This window comes from Conger conger, chromosome 12 (genome assembly GCF_963514075.1).
Source record: "Conger conger chromosome 12, fConCon1.1, whole genome shotgun sequence".
NCBI classification, from domain to species: domain Eukaryota; kingdom Metazoa; phylum Chordata; class Actinopteri; order Anguilliformes; family Congridae; genus Conger; species Conger conger.
Window position 1 is genome coordinate 12,376,737 of NC_083771.1, and position 23,740 is coordinate 12,400,476.

General features: G+C 43.9%; 1 protein-coding gene across 9 annotated transcripts in view; it reads left to right on the top strand.

Moving 5' to 3' along the window:
- The window catches only part of LOC133142073 (glutamate receptor ionotropic, NMDA 1), a 54,641-nt gene extending 35,977 nt beyond the window's left edge, over window positions 1-18,664 (top strand). For 5 of the 9 annotated variants that reach the window (XM_061263025.1, XM_061263026.1, XM_061263027.1 and 2 more), the window contains 3 exons: window positions 5,882-5,908; window positions 7,280-7,390; window positions 15,762-18,664. In XM_061263025.1, the coding sequence (XP_061119009.1) occupies window positions 5,882-5,908; window positions 7,280-7,390; window positions 15,762-15,830 (207 nt within the window). In that variant the 3' untranslated portion in view covers window positions 15,831-18,664. The remainder of the gene's footprint in view (window positions 1-5,881; window positions 5,909-7,279; window positions 7,391-15,761) is intronic. The other 4 variants (XM_061263030.1, XM_061263032.1, XM_061263033.1 and 1 more) reach the window with 2 other exon arrangements.
- Window positions 18,665-23,740: the final 5,076 nt, after the last annotated feature.

The following is a 23,740-nucleotide window of genomic DNA, read 5'->3' on the forward strand; positions in this document are numbered from 1 at the left end:
GGGGAGGGGCAGCGACGGGTCAATGAGAGGGCCCTTAGGCCCCTTTTGGCTGGGTGGGCGGAGCAACCAGTGCTGCGTACAGGTGGCCACCGGCTCCTCCCCTACTTGTGACTGCTGGGGTCAGAGGTCAGAAGGGATCCTCTCGATTGCCTCCCTCATTGTCACCTCAAGAGGTCAGACTGGAGTTCAGGTGTCGCCAGAGGCATGGCCGCTCAGCTACCGCTTCTCGGATGCTACTCGCCGGGCATTTGAACTGCCGCCGTCTCCCTGGCGACCAAACGGCTATCCGGACGGGGGTTTCCAGTCCCATAGGCCAACCGCACCCCTGTCTCTTGTCTGTCCCTGCAGGACAATAAGGAAGCAGAGATTCAAGTTGAGGGTCCGGCCGGGAGTCCATCGTTAGTATGTACACGAGTAAAACATGAACATCTCGCTGCCATGTCATCCGCGCCGTTAGGGGCCTGCTAGAGCAGGACTACCGAGTCGTCCGGATAACTGCACAGAGCGAAACCCGGACCCCCACCCTACACCTCCAACATGGACTGAACTATAAACAGCTGTTCCGGATTTTACTCTATGCAGTTATTCGGCAAACTCAGTCATCCTGTTTAGTACAACAGGCCTCAGACCTGGAGTTATCCCACAAATAGAACAAAAAAAATTTATAGAACAATTAAAAAGTTAATAAAGCGACTAAGGCCAAAAGTCAGAGCTACATTCCAGTTCATGGCATGCAGAGAATGCGCTTCTATAGAGCTGTTAAGAGTTACGCATCACCACAGCATTCAGAAACACTGACCTCGCTGGAAAAAACCGCGTCATGGATGAGTGGTGCGAAAACAACAAAGATGGAAAGGAAAAAACATCCAGAAACATTCAACAGACACACCTAAAGGCACCGAAAATAAAAAATGCCTTTTATTTAAACATTTATACATCGAGCATGGTGCTCAATGAATATTACAGTAAATTACAGTAAATTATATTTTAGAGCAAGGTGCAGTGAACTTGCTGACAATAACTGATAATAAGTTTAAAGTTCTGATTATAAAAAAGTAATTTGCAAAGTAGGTCCCTCGAAAGATTACACTCACAGTGACCCTAAACAAAGGTCTGACACTAATTCACACAATAACAAAAGGAAACAAGATCATCCTTTTTAAAAAAAGACCACTGCAGTCATGTATGAATACCAATAAATATTGCTTCCAGTCAATCAAGCAGTAAAATTATTAGATAGGTGAACTTTCAAAGTTCAGAACATTTGACGGATACCAAACAAACAATCTCAATTTCGAATGTTTACATATCTCAGATGTTCTGTTGCGTTGTGCAGTCCTGTTTGAACAGGCAAGAAGATTGTTGCATACATTTAATTAACTAACCATTCGGTGAAAAACAAAAGAGAGGTCAGCGAGATGTGATTTTAAAATATATAATTCATGCATATTTCTATAGATGCATTTAATATTTGGACATAATGATGAAAGGCCATTAACACAGTCAAAAAATGGGAAAAATAGTTGTATAGATTACAACATCCCTGAACAGTATCAGTCTGAATACATCCCACACCCCACAATTGCCTTTTAAAATATGCTTAAATCTACAATCTTACATTCTTTTTTCTGGTTGCACACTTAAGACATCCTTAAAAAAGAATGGCATTATAGTATAATATAGTACATAGGATAACGGATGATACTGCATTATACTATAGAACAGTCACATGATAGCCGGACTGTGCTGTAGTTTCCCGCCCTTCAGCGCTGCAAAGCGCCTCATTGCTCTCTCCGACTCCTCAACGCCACTGCCCTCCACCGTAGAGCTTGTAGAGTAAATAAGAAACCTGTCGCCCACCCCCCACCCCCCCACCCCCTCCTCAACAACAAGGCTGCCATGCTCATCTGTGTGGGGGGTGTGGGGGTGGTGTGGGGGCTGTGGTATTTCGGCCGCTGAGCCGGGCCGGCTTCACGCTGGGCCACTCTCTTTGCACTAAAGCCGCGGCTGGTCGGCAGCCCGCGGCGACGGACACAGGTAAGAACGCCGTCCTGCGCTGCGTCGGCCATGTCCCTGTCCTCCTCCAGGCCGCGCCGATGTCTCCGCGTGGCGGCGGCCCGCTGTGTGTCTGTATCCACGGGCCTCGGGCCCGCAGTCAAAACCATGGGAGCTCCGGGCGACGTTTCCGCCTCCGTGTGCCATTTCCTGTCTCATTGGCCTCAGTTTCTCAGATTTTGGAGAGGCGGTCGGACGGTCGTATGTTTGAGGGACATGCCTGGTTTGGCTAACGCAGGCGTTTCTAGAGGGGAGAGACCAGTGTGGATGAAAAGAGGGAATTTTTTATGTTTTTCTCCAGTTCAGTTTATCTGTGTGTGCCGCTGCAATCTCTGCTGCCAATGTGGAGTGCCGGCAAGCCGGGCTCTTTTCCGAAGCTCATCATTAGGGCCACCACTGTGTCTCCCCCCGTTTTCCTGCACAGTACTCCAGTCCTCCGCCAGCCAGAGTATAATAGCCTCTTTGTCAAGCATCTTCTCACACAATTATCCCCTTTGCTCCACATGAGTAATCCAAGTTGATAGAGTAATTGCCAGTTATTAGGTACAGATAATGATTGACGGTGATGTTTACAAGCGACAATTGCATGTCAAATTCAGTTTTATTACGCACTACCATGGACATGCTGCAGTATTTTTAATTGCTGTACAGAGGCATGATAGGTTTTGTCAGAAGCAACCATCTTGCAGCAGAATGCTCACCACACATCAGCTAAAACCTGGTGCACACTATGAATTATCAGGGCGATTCCCCCCCACCCAACTTTCATAGGGGCATTTAGGCTTTCAGTTGTTTTGATAAATCTGGCAACCCTAGTTCATGCAAGTTTCTGAGAGATCCCAGTTTGTGTGAGTATAAACACTATGTGTGTGATGGTCCGTCTTGGCCAAATTGTCTAGTGTGTGTGTACTGATGACTGAAAGAATATATATTTATAAATCTGTCATTATGTGTGGGGTCTCTTACCTTTTCAATATTGGTTATGATCCTGCAGTGTGCAGCAAGCTTAAGACAGGGTGGAGATATCGGTTTTTCAGCCAATTAAATCAGAGGACGATTAGGTAGCAGGTTGAAAGGGACAGGTTGGCAATTTGGCCAGGAAAACTGGGAAGCCTCTTCAATGACTGCAGTGAGTCAGAAGCTTGGTTTAACATCTCCTCCGAAAGGTGTGTCCCCATCACTGCACTGGAGCATCGGGGTTTATTGACTGGCCCGCCAATACCTGAGGACCACTGGCTCAAAGACATATTAACCTCCATCCATGTTTACTTTCCTTCCTGACTCTCCCCATATTACATCAAATATAAGTTGTGTGATTAGTCATCTGGCTGTTGGGAGTGCCTGTGGGGACCCCAGGTGGATAAGCATTGAAGTCCCTGCAGGTCACACGGTGGAGACAAACTGGTGGCCCTACACATCAGCCGCAGTGCAGTTCAGAGCCAGGCTCACACGGACATGAGTCACAGCAACAAGCAGACTTGTGGGCACCCAATCCACCAGCATGGGTCACTAGTGAGCACTGAGATGGCCCACTGAAAGCCTTCCATCCCTGGGCAGACCTAGAGCTGCTGGTCAGGGCCACCAGCTGAGGTACACACTAGAACACACAGTATCGGATGGCAGAGCAGCATAATGTTTAAGGCGCTGGGCTTGGATTCCTAGGTGGGTCGCTGCTGTGGGCCCCATCGTCAAGGTACTGAAAACTGCTTCAATTGAATTGAAAAAGCTAGAATTGAACTGGAAAAGTAAAAGTGAATTGCTCCAATTGAATTGAAAAAGCGAGAATTGAACTGCAATTGAACCGGAAGAGTAAAATGTAATTGCATTGACTGGATTGCTGTATAAACGGATTGCATGTAAAAGAGTGGAAGCTCTGTGAGTCACTCTGGATAGGAATGCCTGTTAAATGCCTAAAATGAGAAATGCAGCTCAGTGCGAGTCTATAAAATGCCAATCCAATCAAACACATCCTTTGAGACGTAACTCTGAAGAGGATGTCAAAACGTTGAACTTTTCAAATCTGCAGGGTTTATTATGGTCCAGATGCTGCCATTGTTTTAACTGTCTTTGTGTTTGTTTTGTTTGTGTGTGTATTATGTGTAGTATGTGCACGTGTTTAAAAAAAAGAAAAAAATCCATGTGCACATATTTTAAAATGAGTAACCCAAAAAGTGGTGTACTTTTGAATAACATCGGAGAACTGCCGATGTCATTCACTTGCCTGACCACTTTAGTTGCGCCTTAGCTGCTAATGTTCAGTGCTTATGAAGCTCTCTTCCTGGTGAATTTTCACTGAAAACTGCAGCTTATGATTGCTAATCACGGTTCTGCCTGCAGTTAAAGCCACTTAGCTCAAATTAGCTGACCGAGTCACCTTTTTTCCTGTCCACGTCACTCAGAGGTGCACCGTCTAACGGGATTAAAACGGAGAGGAAAAAAGGATGAAGCGGAGGTTGTGGCTAGCTACAGCCAGCAGTGTGCCGACAGCGTTTCGGAATTACGACTACGAAAACAAGCCTGCTTCCTTGTGGCGGCAGGCGGCACTGCTGTGGCTGAGTTCCTGCATCTGTGTGGGTTTCATGCTCTTTTGTTTCAGCATGCTGTGCGAACCGGGACAGTGCAGTCGCAGCACTTCGCCAGAGCTCAGCGTTGCATTAAAACCAGAGGACAAAAAAAATAAACACAGTGTCCCTACATTCTTAAAAAGAGAAAAACAGAAGAAAAAAAATGTAGAAAATTTCAGGACTTTACCTTTCTCAAGCCTTTTTCCTCAGATGTGACTATGATGTGATGCCGTGAAGCAGACCATGAGGTCTTCTTGTTGAAAGTGTTTTATCAATGAAAATCTCATTCTTTCAAAAAGCCGCCAGAGGCCAGTTTGATTTGTGTCGACTGACAAACTGATCCTTTCAGGAAAAAAAGTTCCGGAAGTCTGAACGGGTTGGTTTTATTCAAAGAAATGTGAACTGAAATTCCAGAGCAAGGTGCACATTGCTACACAGTCTTGACTGACGCCCTGTTCCCCCTCAACTGTGATGTACCTCATTATGCTTTGATTTAGCTTTTCTGGGCAAAAAAAAAAAAAAGATATCAACTTGCAGAAATTGTTTCATTTGAAGAATTGCACCCCTGAAATGTATGTAACAGAATATGTTCATATGAGCAGTGACTGACTGCACAACAAACTGCACAAACAGTGAAGGATGGGGGAGGGGGGGTGGTTACTGACCTTGAGTTGACTATAGAAAGGGGTCAAGGGTCAGGCTGAAGTCACTGGTCAGAGTGGCCTGGTCACGTGACCTGACAAAGGGGAGGTTCTGCTGGACAGTGCTGGCCTGAGTGAGCTGTCAATCATCTTCCTGCTTCTCCTTCCAAGCCCGATCCCCCACCTTGCTGCATGTCCTCTAAACAAAATTCACACCACACCCCCCAAACCCCGCCCCTTGCCCCCCAGATCCAGCCCTTCGCTGAATCCTTATGTGTGGGGTGGATTTTCATTATACCTGACTTCTTTTCTGGTATAATGCAGAAATGGATTTTATTCATTTTCGTTCTACTTGTATTCACCTATTTGGCCGGATGTTCTTCTGCCCGTGATCATGTGCATTTCTATGGCTGACCTTCCCCTTTAAGAGTATTACACTGTTGCAACCTTCTGCTGAACGCTTGGCTTTTGGTGTATTTTCTTTTGTGAGCTGTTTTCCTTTCCTTTCTGACGTTTACGTTTCTGTTTTGTGTTTGCTTTCTTGAAATGAATAGTGAAATGTCCTTTTTTATAGCAGTGGATGGATATTTATTTATTTTTCTTTTCTCCCTCCCTACGCAGCCTTCTTCCTCTCTAGAGAAACAGGATGTAAGGATACCGTAATATAAGCTTTGCATACCGACACACCCACTGCTACAGTGTGCTTTCCTGCCCTGACCTGTAGGAGGCATCAGACTAGTTGGGAAGGAGGCATGGAAAGAGGGGAATGGGGGGGGGGGGGTTAGCTGGGAGGCGAGGGGGTCATGGCTGACAGAGGTTATTGAAAAAGCATTATTGCGTCACCCACAAAAGCGGTGTTAGTTTGAAGTGTAAGGGATGTTAAACACACTTAGAAGCAGACAGGGTCACATTGCAATCCAAGAGTGTAACATCCCTTTCCATCCCAAAATGTTTTACTCCTTCTCCCAATTGGGAATACTCAGTTGGATTGGTTTGTCCATCTTTCCAACTGCAGTATCCCTTGTTAATTTGGGAGTGCACAGACTACAGTCATATCTAGACTACCATCATACACAGATTACCATGACACATATACGACCATCACACACAGACTGCCACCATTTACAGACAACCATCACAAATAGACTACCATCATACACTGGTCACAATCACACACGGACTACCATCACACACTGAAAGCCAGCTGGGGTTGCATGCTTACATTTTGGTCCTTCAGCCAAGCCCAACAGGACAGATAGACAAAGAGAAAGGGACAAATTAGGCAGGCATGCTAACAGAAGTCCATGCACACAGGCACATTGGGGTCCCCCAGGGCCAGGTCCCAGAGACCAGGGGCTCTTTCCAAACGCTTATTTTTTCCTCCCCATTTCCTTTCCTGGTTTCTTTTCCTCGTTCCTACCTCCACCCACTGGAGAAGGAAAGGAAAGGAAGCAAGGGAAGGAAGAAAGGATGAAGGGTAAATGGAATGTCCTTGCTCTTTCAAGTGTTAGTTTGAAGCCACGTTGATGACAGACGGGGCAAATGGAGAGAGGTGGAACCATAGGTCGATCATTCATTCATGTCACACACTACAGAAAAATATTTCCGCAAAGGTTACGCTCATGTTTCCTTGCTCAAGAATTCTTCAGGAGTCTTCTTGCTCCTGGCTCTTTCAAGGAACATTCATCGGGTTGGTAATGTCCTTAAGGATGGCAGACCCCGATCGATTTCCAGGTCAGTCAAGGAATGAGGAGACAAGGAAGGATAAAATAAGCAATTGGAATGAGCCCCAGAACCCCCATGGGACTCTAACAGGCTGGTTACCAGGTGATGGGGATTGATATGAGAGACACAGAGATGGAGTCCATTTCAACATATGAACAGACAGGGAGAGTTGAGGGGGGTGGCCGAGTGGGTGTCAAGGGTCTGGGTGGGGCGGTGTTGGGGGTGGGGGAGGGAGACCATACGCGTTCGCTCCACAGAACATCAATAATTCTTCTACATATATATTTATTTTAGGATAGGAAAGGTGGTAGAGCAGATCCTGACCCCAAAAAGAAAACCTCTTTTAGGTCCATCAGTACCTCCCTGGCCTCCAGCATCAAGAGACGTAGGTCCTCCAAAGACACGGTAAGGAGATGAAGAAACAAACCCCTCCCTGTTTCTCTTTCTCTTTCTCTCCCTTTCTTTCTCTATCTCTCTCCTTTCTGTCTTTATCTTCTCACTCTCATCTTCCTCTGCCAGACTGTTCCCATTCCAAAGTTTCTTCGCCCTCACACATGGAGTTAACAGCCATGGCCACGTGTCTGTCCAGTCAGCCATCCATCCAGACATCTGTGGGGTGTACACACCCTGTCAGGAGAGTCAGACAGCAGGGAGGGCCAGGACAGGGCCAGACAAGGCAGGCAGGGCTCGGTCTATGATGTAGGGCATTGGGCTTGGCTACGCCGGATAGTGGGTTCCTTCAGTAAGGAAGCAGGTTTTGATTGGCAGGTGGGGCAGGGCGTCCTCTTGCCTGTACTTCCCCCGTTTCCCCCTCGTCGCTGATGTGGTTCCAGCTTTTCGGTTTCTTTATTTATTTATTTTTGACTGTGAATGTTTGTGTCTCCCCCGTTCTTTTAATGCTTGGTCCTTTTCACTTTGAGTTCATACGTCCCTGTCCTTCTGGTGTTTGTGCCCCCCCTCACCCCTGCCTCCCACCCTCCCCTTTTAAGGTCAGTATGAAGGCAAAGTTATGGCGGGAAATTCCATAGTCCTGAAGTAACTACTTGCCAAAGATCGATAAGTGTGGGAGCACTAACTTTGCTGTTCTTTCCAAGAAAACTTTCTGTTTCAGGAAGGTGCCAATGGGAGGACCCAATTGGCTCCTGTCACTACATGACTGTATAGTGTCAGTTCTTTGGGGGGGGGGGGGGGAGTTGCATCCAAATTGGGATTGTTTGCATGTTCTTGTTTCTGCATTTTCCAAGCAGAAACCTAGACCTTTTGCATCAGTACTATGTTCCTGGCTTCTTTGTGTGAAAGGTCAATGGGTTCTCCTTGACTTGCACAAATGAACCCACCCTGTTTTTAAAATGGACACGCCCCTTAATGAGTTCCCCTCTGTGAATGAGACTGAAGTGCTGTCGTGGGGCTGATGTCATTTCCTGTTTTTCTAATTGATCACAATTTCAAGGGCTACATTCAACGTGACTTTCCTTCAACAGGCAAAGAGCTTCCAGTCAAACCTGACAACTTTTTTTGTAACTGGCCAACAGCCCTTGGCTAACTCACAAGACCCTAAGCATAGCATTGAGATACATTAGTACCAATAAGGTGGTAAATATCCAACACCAGTGGTTCCCAACCTCGGGCCTGGGGCCCTTCTGTGAATGGTGGTTTTCATTCCAAATGCAATTGCAATCGCAGAATTTTAACAAGCCGTTTCCTCCTTAGGTGCATGCCATGTTCAGAGGGATTATTTACCTTCTTAAGCCGCATTATGTTGGAAACGGCTATGCATGCCATGAAGAACAGAAGTCCAATGTGCTTACTGCACTATATTTCAAACAATTACAGTACATAAGAGGTACAGTGCAGTCCATAATTACTTGGACAGTGGCACAATTTATTTTGGCACTGTACTCCAGCATATTGGATTTGAAATGAATCAATAAATATGAGGTCAAAGTGCAGACTGTCAGCTTTAATTTGAGGGTATCACATGATCAATGGAGGAATTGCATCCCTTTTCATACATAGTCCCCAAATTTTAGGGGACCAAAAGTAATTAGACAGTTGGATTCTCAGCTGTTTGATGAGTCAGGTGTATTCAATCACTTCCTTAGTTCAGGCATAAGAAAGTATTAAGTATCTAGTCTTGATTCTAGGCTATTGACTTCCTTTGGAGTCTGTTACTGGCATTTGTCAACATGAGGACCAGCGTAGTGCCAATGAAAGTCAAGGAACCAATTATGAGGCTAAGACATAGGCCTTATGCCTTACATAGGCCAGATGGAGACATTCACTTACCGAAACAAACACCATTTAGAAGAAAGAGAGCACTGTTGTATGTTTGGGATCATCGCCTTGCTGCAGGATGAGGCACTGTCCAATGAGTTTGGAGGCATTTGATTGAACTTGAGCAGATCTGAAGTGCATAAAGCATCTTAACTCATTCTGCTGCCGCTATCAACAGTTACATTTATCAATGAAGGCAAATGAGCCAGCACCTGTGGCAGCCATACATGCCCAAACTATAACACCCCACCACCATGCTTCACAGGATGCTTTGATTCTTAAGAAGTTCCTTTTACACACTTTGCTCTTGCCATCTCTCTGATACAAGTCAATCTGCATCTCATCTGTCCAAAGGTCCTTTTTCAAGAACTTTGCAGGCTCTTTTAGGTACTTCTGCAAGCTAACCATCCTGTTTTTGCAGCTAACTAGTGGTTTGCATTGTAGCCTCTATACACCGATCAGCCACAACATTAAAACCACTGACAGGTGAAGTGAATAACATTAATCATCTCGTTACAATGGCACCTGGTGGGATATTAGGCCGTCGGTTCTTGAAGTTGATGAGTTGGAAGGAGGAAAAATGGGCAAGCATAAGGATCTGAGCAACTTTGACAAGGGCGAAATTGATGACTGAGTCAAAGCATCTCCAAAATGGCAGGTCTTGTGGGGTGTTTCCGGTATGCAGTGGGTAGTACCTCCCAAAAGTGGCCCAAGGAAGGACAACCGGTGGACCGGCCACAGGGTCATGGGCGCTCAAGGCCCATTGATGCGCGTGGGGAGCGAAGGCTAGCCCGCCTGGTCCGATCCCACAGAAGAGCTACTGTTGAAGTAAATGCTGGCTATGATAGAAAGGTGTCAGAACATAGTGAATCGCAGCTTGCTGCGTATGGCGCTGTGTTGACTGTTCAGAGTGCCCATATTGACCCCTGTCCCCCGCTGAAAGTGCCTACAATGGGCACGTGAGCATCAGAACTGGACCCTGGAGCAACGGAAGAAGGTGGCCTAGTCTGATGAATCATGTTTTCTTTTACACAATGTGGGTGTGTGTGTGTGTGTGTGTGTGTGTGTGTGTGTGTGTGCGTTGTTTACCTGGGGAGAGAGATGCACCAGGATGCTCTATGGGAAGAAGGCAAGCCAGCGGAAGCAGTGTGATGCTCTGGGCAATGTTCTGCTGCTGGGAAACCTTGGGTCCTGGCATTCATGTGGATGTTACTTTGACACGTACCACCTACCTAAAAGTTGCAGACCAAGTACACCCATTCATGGCATATTCCCTGATGGCAGTGGCCTCCTTCAGCAGGATAATGTGCCCTGCTACACTGCAAAAATTGTTCAGGAATGGTTTGAGGAACATCGCAAAGAGTTCAAGGTGTTGACTTGGCCTCCAAATTCCCCAGATCTCAATCCGATCAAGCACCTGTGGGATGTGCTGGATAAACAAGTCCGATCCACGGAGGCCCCACCTCGCAACTTGGAACACTTAAAGGATCTGAGGTCTTGTGGAGTCCATGCCTCGATGGGTCAGAGCTGTTTTGGTGGCACAAGGGGGACCTACACAATATTAGGCAGGTGGTTTTAATGTTGTGGCTGGTTGGTGTACATACAGTAGGTTTGTGAAGTCACATGAAGTCACATGTTATGACACATCCAAAACAGTTTCTGATCTATAGGACAGTGTTTGGGGTTTTTATTCATTATAACAAAAATTGTTCGTCATCAACTGAAGAGGTCTTCCTTGGCCTACCAGGTCCTTTGCAGTTACTGAGCTCACCAGCGCGGTCTTTCTTCTTAATGATGTTCCACACCGTTTATTTTGCTCAGCCAATTATTTGGCTTTTATCTCTGACGGTTTTATTTTTGTCTGCCTCATAATAGCTTGTTTCACTGTAATTAGCACAACTCTCGTCCTCATGTTGACCAATGCCAATAACAGGCAATCAAAAGCCTAGAATCAAGACTAGATACTGAAAGCTGTGAACTCAACTGTCCAATTACTTTTGGTCCCCTAAAATGGGGGGGGGGGGGACTACGTATAAACCTGGATGTCATTCCAAGAACAATCATCCAATATGGATGTAAATACCCCCAAATGAAAGCTGGCGGTTTCCACTTTAACCTCATATTCATAGTTTCATTTCAAATTCAATGTGCTGGAATACAGAGCCAAAGGAACATAAATTGTACCATGGTCCTAATACTTAAGGACTGCACTATATTGAGATCGCAATTCCGGTTGGAACTAAAACCAGCATGCACTGGTCCCCCAGGACGGATGTTAGGAACCACTGTCCCCCGCATTACGCTAAAAGTTGTTCTGCTCCAGTGATATCCCTAAACAGCTCTGGTGACAGAATTTTCATCAGAAAGAGCAAACCAAATACCACTATTCACTTGGTTTTCCATTTAAAGTCACTACAGACAAGCTTTAGAATCCATTTAACACAATGGTTCATAAAAACAATACACTCCAGGCCTGACAGCTCGTAAATACTCATTGCCCAGCAGCATGATGCTCTTAGTATCAACAGGAACTCCTTGAAAAGAACAGGAAGTAGCATAGTGCAGGATCTTGCTTGGGATTAATGGGGGCGGAATGAGGGTGGTGGGACGTGCTATTTGTTCAGATATTTCTCAAAGATGAGGTAATTTGGGCCTTCAATCTGAAACTGAGGGAACATTTAGATTAGTATAAATGTGAACAATGGGTTTGAATGAGTGGAGTCAGACAATATTGTGAGTTCATGAAAAGGCAAAAATTCTGATTTTCAAAATTCAGAAACAGTCCTTTAAACAGGGATATACTGTAACCATCTTCCAATTGTGACCATCCCTTTTATTTAATATCAGTGTTTATCTTCTTTTCTTTATAAATGGATATCAGTGGACTTTTCTGCATGTTCGGTGTCCACCACCACATGCTACACACACTGCTTTTCTCTTCCACCATCAACTTGGGTTGTTGAGCAGAGCCAAAGGGCTTCCTCTCACAGTTCACCTGTCCCCCAGCAGGGGGCACTATGGGCCAAGATTCAGAATGCTTGCAGAAAGCCTAGACCTCTGTTCCTCAAATCACGGTCCTCCATGGCCGAGAACTGCTGGTTTTCTCCCCTCCCTTTACCTAGGAGTCAGGTTGCGAAACCAGTCTGGCCAAAGCCCTAATGCTTCAGCCAATTACCTGATAGGAAAGGAAACCAGGCCCAGATTTAGATTTGAGGGCCTGATTTGAGGATCCCTGGCCTAAATAATGCCAAGGTCTTACAGGGTATCTCAAGCATTATACTGATGCAACTCAAAGTCCCAGACTCACCTCCCTACAGACACCGGGGAGAAACAACTGCCTTGCCCCCTGCATTACTGCCATTACATTACCTTGTGCACATACAAAGACAACCCTAAACCAAAGAAACTGCACACAGTGGTATTCTAAATGGAATCAATGCAATAAGTTTAGATGAAAAATAATTTGCAGGATTGAACCTGACTCTTACGGCATATCGTGTGTTTGTCCATTCCTCCTCCACGTTTTAGTTTCTCACTAAATGTCAGCCTTATGTCCTCCTCAGTTCATCTTTTTTCAGGAGTCTTAAGAAAAAGGTTTGATCAGTATTTTTTGTTGTACTTATTTCATTGCACAGGGCAAATGATCAAAAATTCCTATTCCCTTTGGATCATATTTCAATATTTTCAGTTGCGTCTTGTTTCCAGCATGGTCCCAATGTCCTTGTAGAAGCAAGAAGCTGTCCTTACCAATCAGAGCAGACTGGCTTCATGCATTTCTTACAACTCTTAACTGACAAAGCAATATATAAAATCCTAAATTGCTGTTTATATGAGGGCATATATCAAATACTGCCAGTAATTGAGTAAATATATAGTAAAATTGCATGTACTGTGAAAGTGGTAGTACTTGTGTTATGTACGTAATATATGTCAAGTAAAATGTGTATTACTGATGCTTTGGAATTGGAATAGACTGAGTATGTATATGTATAGCTTTTTCATAAGGGCCAGACTGGAAAGAAATATTGAAAATATACCTTAAATGTGATCATCATGTCATTAGTTATTTTTACATACTGTGCAGTCCATAAATATTTGGACAGTGAGATATTTTTTGTTGTTTTTTCTCTATACTCCAGGAAATAAAACAATGGCTATGTGGTTAAAGTGCAGACTGTCAGCGCTAATTTGAGGGTTTTTACATCCATATTGGGTCAACCGTGTAGGAATTTCAGTCACCCTAACAGGACCAAATTGAAATAAAGTCATCAGATTCAACATTTCATTGCAAATCCCTTGCAATCAATGACTGCCTGAAGGTGCGGAGTATCTTCCCTGGTGATGCTCTGCCTGGCCTGAACTGCACCCTTCTTCAGCTCCTGCTTGTTTCAGGGGCCATTCAATCAGGTCTTCAGTGAAATGCATTCTCTTGGATCTGAGAAGACAATGTTTCTATATACTTCACCATTCACCCTGACATCATCAATAAGCACAAGTAAGCCTGCACCTGTGGCAGCCTTACATGCCCAAACTATAACATCCTTGACTCATCTGTCTCTAATACTTTGTTCCAGAACAGGTTTTTGAATGTACATTTTTGCGAACTGTGACCTGGCCATTCTATCCTTGAGTCTTGCCAGGGGATTGCATCTTCCGGTGAACCCTCTAAAGGTTATGCTGGCGAAGTGTTCTCTAGCTGATCACCTCTGACACATTTACACCTATATCCCGGAGAGTGTTCTTAATCTGTTGAACAGTTCAAAGGGATTTTTTATTCACCATTTGAAGGATTCTTCTGCCATCAACTACACTGGTCTTTTGTGGTCCATCAGGTTGTTTGCCATCGCTGCACTCACCTGTGCATTCTTGCTCAACAACGTACCAAACAGTTGATTTGGACACCTAATTTTTTGGCTATGTCTCTGATTGATATATTCAGATTTTCAGCCTAATAACGGCCTGCTTTTCTGGCATTGAGGCTTCACTGGACCTCAGGTTGAGAGACAACAGCAAGAGACTGCAAGGGCAGATGGGACTGCTAGAATCAGCTTGAGACCTTTTGCTAGCTCTTTTATGCATGAGATAATGATGAAACTTAACAAACCGGTATAACTATGTATAACAATGGCTATAATTCATACATGGTTCACCCAATATGTATGTAAAAACCCTCCAATTTAAGGGGTAAAGCCGAAAGCCTGCGCTTTAAATACATAGTGATTGTTTTAACTGTTCATTTGCTGGATTACCGAGCAAAAACAAAGAATGTGTCACTGTCAAAATTTATGGAGTGCACTGTACTTCAACAGTTTGGCGTGTCCCCAAAGTGTTGGCCAGATTTTCAGAGAACACATCATTTAGCAGTTGATATAAGTAAATGCTATTTTCATGATGGAAACATTTCTGATGTTAACACTTTTGTTTAAGTGCATGAATTGGCAACATGTCCTATTGTCATAATCCTAAAAAAACAGTTTTACTATGTAATGGTTTTTATTAATTAGTTAGGCCAAGTACTGTGGCAATCATACTATGGACTTTGAGTGGCAAGTCATTTCACCACCACTAATAGACAAGCTTTGCCATCATTAAATACGCCCACTGCCATCATGAAAATGGTACTTCAAAGACTGACCCATGGTGGAATCGTCACAGGCTCCGAATTCAGCAACCAGCATGGCAGGGTTGCACCTGCATGAGGTCAGGTACATTCTAGACCCAGTGCTATTTAAGCCAACAGAATGGAAACGCATAAGCTGGGTGGACAAGCACAGAAACTACTATCACAGTGACTCATTCCTCACTCACTCACACTCACACACACAGTATATTCAATATTCATTATGAAACAGAACAAATACCATTTAAATATAACAAACCTTCATCATGCATATACTTCTAATGTTATGACACTCTGGTCATACAACAAGATCATATAATTTAGGTTCCTTGGTGTTGGCTCAATTCTGGCCACCTAACCCTTCCCATATTCTGCTGCTATTTTATAGCTCTACAAAAACAGCTATAAAAATGTCTTCAACCACTATCACAAAGTCTCACCCGCACTGAAGTTAAGACTATAGGGTCACACTGGCTCCACAGCAAAGCGTACTTCCATTCTTGTTCACCCCTAAATTAATTATTTTTTGGTATACATAGGCATACAACAGAGAAAGTTCATTAGGCCCTGCACGACTGTGATGTCACCTGTCTGTATTCTGACCTGTTAACCCCAGGTCAGAATAGGCTTCGTTTCTTTACTTTCCATTTGACCAATCAGATGCAAGCTCAGTTTTTGTTTTTGGTCATCATTTTGTTGCGTTTTATTTAGTTTTTGGTGGTGTGCAGGGGAGGTGGAGGCACATGAGGTTTCACAGAGGAACCCAAGATGGAGCAGTTTTTTTTCTGGGGTGGATGAGGACAGAAATGTGAAAATAACAGAGGCACGGTGTTAGTGGAGTGACACGTTTCCTCTTTCCGTGTGTGTTCTTTCCCTCTGCAGCAGTATCCACCAACTGACATCACGGGCCAGCTGAACCTGTCTGATCCGTCCGTCAGTACGGTGGTGTGAAAGCCAGAGACAGAGAGAGAGAGAAGGAGCTGTTCGGACCAGAGAGAGAGAACGAAAGAGAGAGAGAGAGAGAGAGAGAGCGAGAGAGAGAGACAAAGGGGGGCGAGGAACAGAGGGGGCTGGAAGACGCTCCAGTTTGACGCTGAACCAGGGTCATGGATCCACGTCTCCTGAACCCCCCCCCCCCAATCCATCAGGGACGACACGTGGGACACTTCACAAAATGCTAAGAAAATGGAACCTCAACGAAGCGGTGCCGATGTCACGGGACCTCAGGCAACATTCCGTCCACAACCCAAATAGACGTCCAATCAGAAGTCGAACTTCAGAGAACATTGTGCCAACACCCTGGACTCAACGTCAAATCAGAACCCAGCTGCACAGATGCAATGCACCATCCTGTTCCTCCGTCCCCTTCCTGTTGATGCTTGATAGCACAATGTGAGATATGGTAGTGAGAGAAATATGATTTATCAAATATCACTTTTTCCTAAATGTTTTTAGGAGTATTTGCAAGTACAAGAAACAAAAAAAAAGAGTTGGATGGATTCTTAGTTGGAAGGAATTATGCATATGATGCAACATTATTTCTTAAGTATTTTTAGGCAACCTGTAATTATTATTAGCGGTATATAGCGGTTATTTTTAAGATTAATAACTGTCATTTAGAAAGGTCACCACACTGAAATAAGTTAGATATGTCATTTGTTAAATTAGGGCAAGCTTTTAGTGTTGAGTGTGTGAGTATATGGTACGAGTATGTCTTCAATTTAACCACTGCGGTAAAAGTTGTAGCATGCACAAACGTAACTACACTGGTGCGAATCGAAGTTTAGTGCATTCATTCTTTGTTCAAGCTGTCGTTTTCACACTTGAATTGCAGTTAGCTCGATGCTCATGGAACTCTACAATACTTCTATTTCCTCTTTATTCGCTGTACTTTCCTTCCTGTTCGTCCAGTGCAGTCATAGGATCTCTGCTACAGGATTGTCTCTCTTAGTGGATTGTATGTTAGTTATTTAGATTGGGAATGTTTTTAAGTATTTAATCCGCATGCACGGTCATCTTTTCAAGGAGCTTCCCCCCCTGCAGAACCAGGGTAATTCTCTCTCCAAAAGGGGGGGGAACTCAAGAAAAGGAACCAGTACTGTAGTTTTGGCTACTTTATTGTGTTTCTTGGTGTATGCCCTCTTTGAGAATTGATATTTTGTTGGACATGCTCAGCATGGCCTTCAAGAAACTGGGCATGTTACTTCAACAGACTCCAGATAGTTCTTTGCGATGGGAGAGTGAGGTTTCGTGAAACCCATGGGTAAGGCTACTGTGTGCTGTCAATCACTGATCCATCTCAGCCATCTCAGCCAATCAACTGCTCCCCATCAACGCTATGAACCACTCCTTTAATCATCAGGTCATTGACAGCACTCAATAGCCCCACCCCCTCAGGTGTTCACAAAGCCCCGCCCTCTTATCACAAGGTCGCCTCGTTCAGTGGACTGCGTGTTTGTACTTAGTGTCCGGTACGACTTACAATATTGTGATTTTGTAATAGAGTCTGTTTAGTTTTAAAATTCTGGTGCACCTCAGCGGTCTTGGCCAGTCCTCTCTCTCTGTCCAGTCATATTCGGTCTTTCTCAACTCCAGTTCCCACGGTGCATCAAAGGGCCAGGTTTTTCATCCAACCAGCACTTGATTCTTTCATGTAAAAAAAAAAGTTACCATTTTTCAAAAAGCACGCACATTGCAAAAGAACACCTTTTCTCAGGTGTTTCTCTTTTTTTTTTTTCTTTTTTTTTTTTACATGAAATGAACACAGGTGATTTTCCAACTTAGTTGATACAGAACTCCTTTTGAAGTATCAACTTGGTTAGTTGCAAAAACAGGCCATTTCCCAAGTTCTGGAGCTGAGAAAACTCCCTACTGCTGCATGTTAAAAAAAAAAAAAAAAAGTAGAAAAGAAAAAAGACTACCTGATGCACATCGTCCACGACAGAGGACGATTACACCTTAGAGTAGACACACTGAGCAGCACTTTAACGTCAGAACTTTGCTATGTGACTCTTAGTGTATGTGAAATAATGAATGTGAAAATGTGTGACTAAACAGGTCTTCCTGAACCTGAATGCATTTCAGTTTTTTTGTTTTTTATTTTGCTTTATAAAATATCTATAAAGCACTAGCTCTATAAACTGTTTTATAAAGTGGTTAGATCTTGTTAATTTGTCAAAAAAAATGTGTGCAGTGAGATATATGTGTGTGTGTGTGTGTCACTGCACTGGAGTTTGGTTTTGGTTGTCACTCATTTGTGTTTCTTTATTGAACTCCAACCTTCAGATGCAGAAATCTGCTTTAGTAACATTAAAAAATATTCACAATATGGTATCTACTTCAGACCTGAGTAATTGGTTATTTTCTGTTCCTACTTAATAATATGCATGTGTATTGATTTTCACTTGTATCATAATGGATTGCTTGACTTACACTGATTTATTATGCATAATACATATTGTGCACATATTGAGGAAATGTTTTAAATGCAGTGTAAATATAAACTGATTGGTGTTAACGGGTTTAAGGATATATTGAGATATTTACACTGACTTGCAAAAAAGAAGATTGTTTTTGGCAACTTTTTTGGGGGGAGGGGAACACATGCTCATTAATTTGTGTATTTATTCATTTCTTATTCATTGTTAACTATTTAAGAGCCATGTACATTTCATTCAGATATGAGAATGCAAGTCTTTCCCATGAAAAAAATATTGTATATAAATGCAAGTGTAAATAAAATTAATTTATATGTGCCAATAAAACTGGCATTTGCCAATGCATCAGTTTGTAGTGAACTACAGCCTGAGTCATAGGTTGCTGAGCCTGAATTTAGTTTCTGCCATTTTGGGATATACTCAGTGAGCACACATAGAGGTATTTAATCAACTTATTTTTTAGACTTCTCCTGCTATAGTCTATCCACTTAGAGTAATGATGCGTTGTGTGTTCAGAGATGCTCTTCTGCATACCACTGTTGTAATGTGTGGCTATTTGCGTTAAGGTCACCTGCCAGTCAGTTTTGACCAGTCTGGCCATTCTCCTCTGATGTCTCTCATTAACAAGGCGTTTCTGTCTGTAGAACTGCTGCTCATTGGATTTAGTTTTTTGGCACCATTCTTCGCAAAATGTAGAGACTAGTATGCATGAGGAGATCAGCAGTTTATGAGATACTCAAACCACCCTGTCTGCCACCAACAATCATTCCACAGTCGAAGTAACTTACATTAAAATTTTTCCCCATTCTGACGGATGATGTGAAAATTAGCTGAAGCTCCTGACCCGTATCTACATGATTGTAGGTATTGCACTGCTGCCACACAATTGGCTGATTAGATAATCACATGAATTGAAGTAAAGATAAAATGCTCGGTGAGTGTATATCACACAGACAAACCCACACTGATTAGAAAGAAATTGAACCACTTGCTAGTAATCAATGACCACTCTGAGGAAAAGGCCCCACAATGTAAATGGTAAATGGCTGGCATTTATAGAGCGCCTTTACCCAAAGCACTGTACAAATGATGCTTCTCATTCACCCATTCATACACAAACTCACACACCAACACATGATGGCCATGCAAGGCACCAACCAGCTCGTCAGGAACATTTAAGGGTTAAGTGCGTTGCTCAAGGACACTTCGACACAGCCTGGGTGTGAGATCGAACCTGCCACCCTCCAAACTGCCAGACAATTGCTCTTTCCGCCAGAGCCAATGTCCATCATGTAACCTGGCTACTTTATAGTTGTTGACTGCACATGTCTTGATGACTTGGAAAGTTGTAGCTTGTACATTTGCCATGTTATGCACCTCTTTGTATGCTCCCATACATAATTTCTGACATCTGGCCAGTATGCAACTTCCAGCACTTTGAGTAACGGACTTGGAGCCATCCCAAATGGCCACCAAGAGGACTGGCTGGCATGGAAGCATCTCAAGAATGACCCCTTTTGGAATGAGCAGCTGATATTTCTGGCCCTCGTCTCCAACAGGGATGACACAGGAGAGATGTCCATTGTCAAGAGTGTAGCTAATATACCCTGCTGCAGGCATCCATCCTGCATGTCTCTGGCTGTACCTCAGGATCATCCTGCTGGACAACAGCTTTGTCAGCCTAATCAACAGGAAGAGAGTGTTTATTCTGGTCTGATTCTCGGCTGATGCAAGCCAATGCCACTTCTTTCTTTCCAAGAGGGGAGCAAGCAAGCACTTCAGGCACAACATTGTATTGCCCCTTCCTGCATGAAACTCCTACAGCCTGGTTGTGGGAGGGACAAGGGCCAAATGGTTATTCACTACATAAACAGTCCCCCCTTCAAGGAAAGGTGCCCATTTTTTCACTGCACATAATTTCATAAACTCTCTCGTGGAGACTGATTAGCAGCCTCTGAGCAGTATTCAACAGCCGGGAATCCGGGATGCATAGGCAATAACACTTTCACACCCACCAATCCCGTGTGTCAACACGGCCCCCAGCCCAGTGTCACTTGGAATTCTTGGCAAATCTCTGTGCATCCTTCACAGAGTTAGGAGGTGGGAAAGACTGAACAACTTCAACCTTCTTTGCCTCAGTTATGATGCCTTCAGAGGATATCAAGAAAGAAAGGGCCCACTGGAACAGAATACATTTCTCAAAGGTAGACTAAGCAGAAATATATTTCTTTGCTATGGTCCTGTGTTTGTACACAAACGTCGTACAAGCGCATTGCAGATGCCTCTTCGATGAAAAGGAGCAAAGAGAAACGTTGTCCACTAGGAGGCAATAAGAGCCAAGTCAAGGATGAAGCCAGTGTCCATTCCTAAGACATGTAAGGCCATGTTTTCACCAGCTAGCACATACATCAATAATGCAGGTCTGACTATGATGTGCAAGATACACTTCCACATGTCCAAAAGCATGGTTGATCTGCTCATTAGCTAACAAAAATGAGAATTCCAGGCAAGTTTTTAATCTTTCTCCAGAGCAGTGGTCTCCAACCCTGGTCCTGGAGAGCTACTGGGTCTGCTGGTTTTCGTTCTTACCCTGCAATTGACTGTAATCAACTGCTCTAATTTAATTAATGAACTCACCTCATCTGGTTACCTGGGTCTCAACAGGTGCTGATTTTAAGGTGAAAACAAAAACCAGCAGACCCAGTAGCTCTCCAGGACCAGGGTTGGAGACCCCTGCTCCAGAGAGACTCCCGGACTAAAGTGGAGGAGCTCCCAGTATCTAAAATGGCTGGCAATGGTTGTGTCTCAACAGTATAGGCAGTATGATAGGACCAGAGGTTGGAGTCGCATCAGTGACAGGAGGAAGGTTAGAGAAGTCCCCAGGAGGTTTCTTTCTGCTGGGAGATAGAGCCTTCTTCCGTGGTTCTACTTGTTTGCTTGCCAGTAAGTCTTACCTGCCTGCAAATCTCTCTCAATGAGTGGTCCTACCCTGACTAGGACATCCACTGAATGCACACTTCCTCTGAGGAGACTAGACTAACCTCAATGTGCTTGCAGGTCCCTTTTTTCAAGATTTGACTACCACCACATGCATAGCGCTCTGATCTGGCAAGCAAAATTGATGCTGATGCAGATGCTTTCTTACACCCACTGTTCCCACTCCAGAATATGCATCTCAGCTTCAGCCCTGCAACCTTCTGGAATAAATAATTTAATGAACACCAACCAATAAAATGACCCCTTAAAAATGGTCAAGAAGTTTAATCTGAATCGAGCAAGGAAATGACAAAAGGCAGAGAAACTCAACCTCACATCGTACTGATTACGGTGGTCGTAAGACGAGGTGAGTAGGACGTAGGTATGCCCATAGTGCAAGGGAGAGGCCTACCAACTGTGTTTTAGCCTACCTAGGAACAGGATGGCAAAGTGATAATAAAAGACAAAGAATACCTCCTGTCTCTGATTCTGAATACTAGCCATAACACTAGAATACACAAAAAAACCTTAACAATCTAATTCACTGATGAAGCAGGATTACTTTAAAAAGATACGGGAACCCATGAAACACATTAACTCTTATGCACCTGTTGCAGCAGGAATACTAATGAGGCAGGAAGTGTACTCAGTCCCAGAAACCCAAGCTTATCAGTGAGTTTGCAATGTGCTCAACTAAGAGGGGGCAATACTCCAATGACTATGTACGGCACTTGACTTTTAGGAAAGTCAGTAACAACAGATAATCAGCAAACGCTCGCCTAGGCTCAACTGACTGTCCAGGAGACCTACAAGAAAGCAAGTTAAAAACACAAGCAATGCCGAGGGTCTCCCGCATAGAGCCCTGGGCTATCTGAGGTTCGCACCACCCTCAGCTGAGAGGGGCGTCAAGTCCAAAACACGTGTACTTAGTGTAATACATGAAACAGACCTGCAGTACAAAGGAAACGAAAAGCACCCTCAGGTATGGGACATATGTGGACATAACGGAACTACGTAATCCGCCACAAGGATCTACTACAGATCCCCAAACTATCAGAGGTGTGACATACAATAACATGCATAACTGATGAAAATGAAAATGTTTTGAAAGTGACAAAAAGAAATGCAAACGTATGGCAGCTGTCAAACTTGGAAACCGCACGCTACAGGAAACAAACACACAGCTGAGCCAAGTATTATTTCCACATATGGATATTCTTTTCCCTTACACCTGCCCCAAGTTATAGAATGTCTCAGTCTTTTAAATTGGAAGCGGCCTCAGCACTTATACACCTTAAACTCAGCCTACTTGCAAAGATAGCTGTTAAAACAAATGAAAAACAAACTAGGTGGACACACAGCATGAGGGCAAGTGTACAGCAAAGGGTGCAATAAACTCAAACCCTAACACTTGGCAACAGAAGGAAGAATCAGACGGGGTCTCAATTCTCAGAGGAATCCCGTCCTACAACTGTTGTGTGTCTAACACAAAATGAAAAGAAGGTGAACTGTCCTTACGACCATAAAATGACAAGAAGTTGCTGTGTGTTCAGCTCCCATAAACCCCAACACACAGGTAACTGAGACTAGTCAGTCACACCTCACATAATGCACAAATGACAAATAAAAACGATGTGCTATGGGGATTGGAAAAATGAAATAAATCTGACAAACAAGCCCCCGTTAAACATGACTCGGGACTTAAATAGAAAGGCACACAGCTGACCCACATTGGCAATCAGACCACACGCAGCAGACAATTGGAATCAGTAGTCAGCACTTCGTATTGATTGCCTGATAGCAAGGTAGTGCCAGGAAATACATCAGACGAGAGCCAAGAACTGTGACAGGCCAGCTATGAACCTGCAGCTGTTCTGCCTTCCACCAGCTGTTGGCAGTACATTTTAACATTGATTTTAAAGCAGTAAGGATCTCAGCATCAGGAAGAGGCCACACTGCCAGGAACTCCTCACGCTTCTATAGTGTCTCTACGTTTTAGACAATCTACCATTGATTTACCCATATCTTCATTAGATGCTTCTAAAGCTTATTTAAGCTGGAGTTTTGAGAGTCGCAGTGACAGAAGAGTTGCACCTCTTGTGCCGTGACACTTGTGAATAGTCTTGATAACTCTGAGACACAAGTAACTTTAGAGGTCTAAGAGTGGTTTCAACCAGAATAACAATTTCTGCAAGCCTCTCGTAGTGCTCACAAAGAGTATCTAATAATGTTTGGTATTCTACAAAGTTAGAGGGAGGAGGCCATGAGGCCACACATCTGCTTCCGCTATAATGTTAAGTCCTTCTCCTTCCTGTTCCACTTCATCAGTACAGTTCTTATTGCATGTGGTACTTGATTCATCAGGGTTATCTGCAAGATAAAGTGTGCTGAAGCTATCGATGACCTCTCTCACTGCATTCGTATGAGTCACACAAGAACCAGTGATGA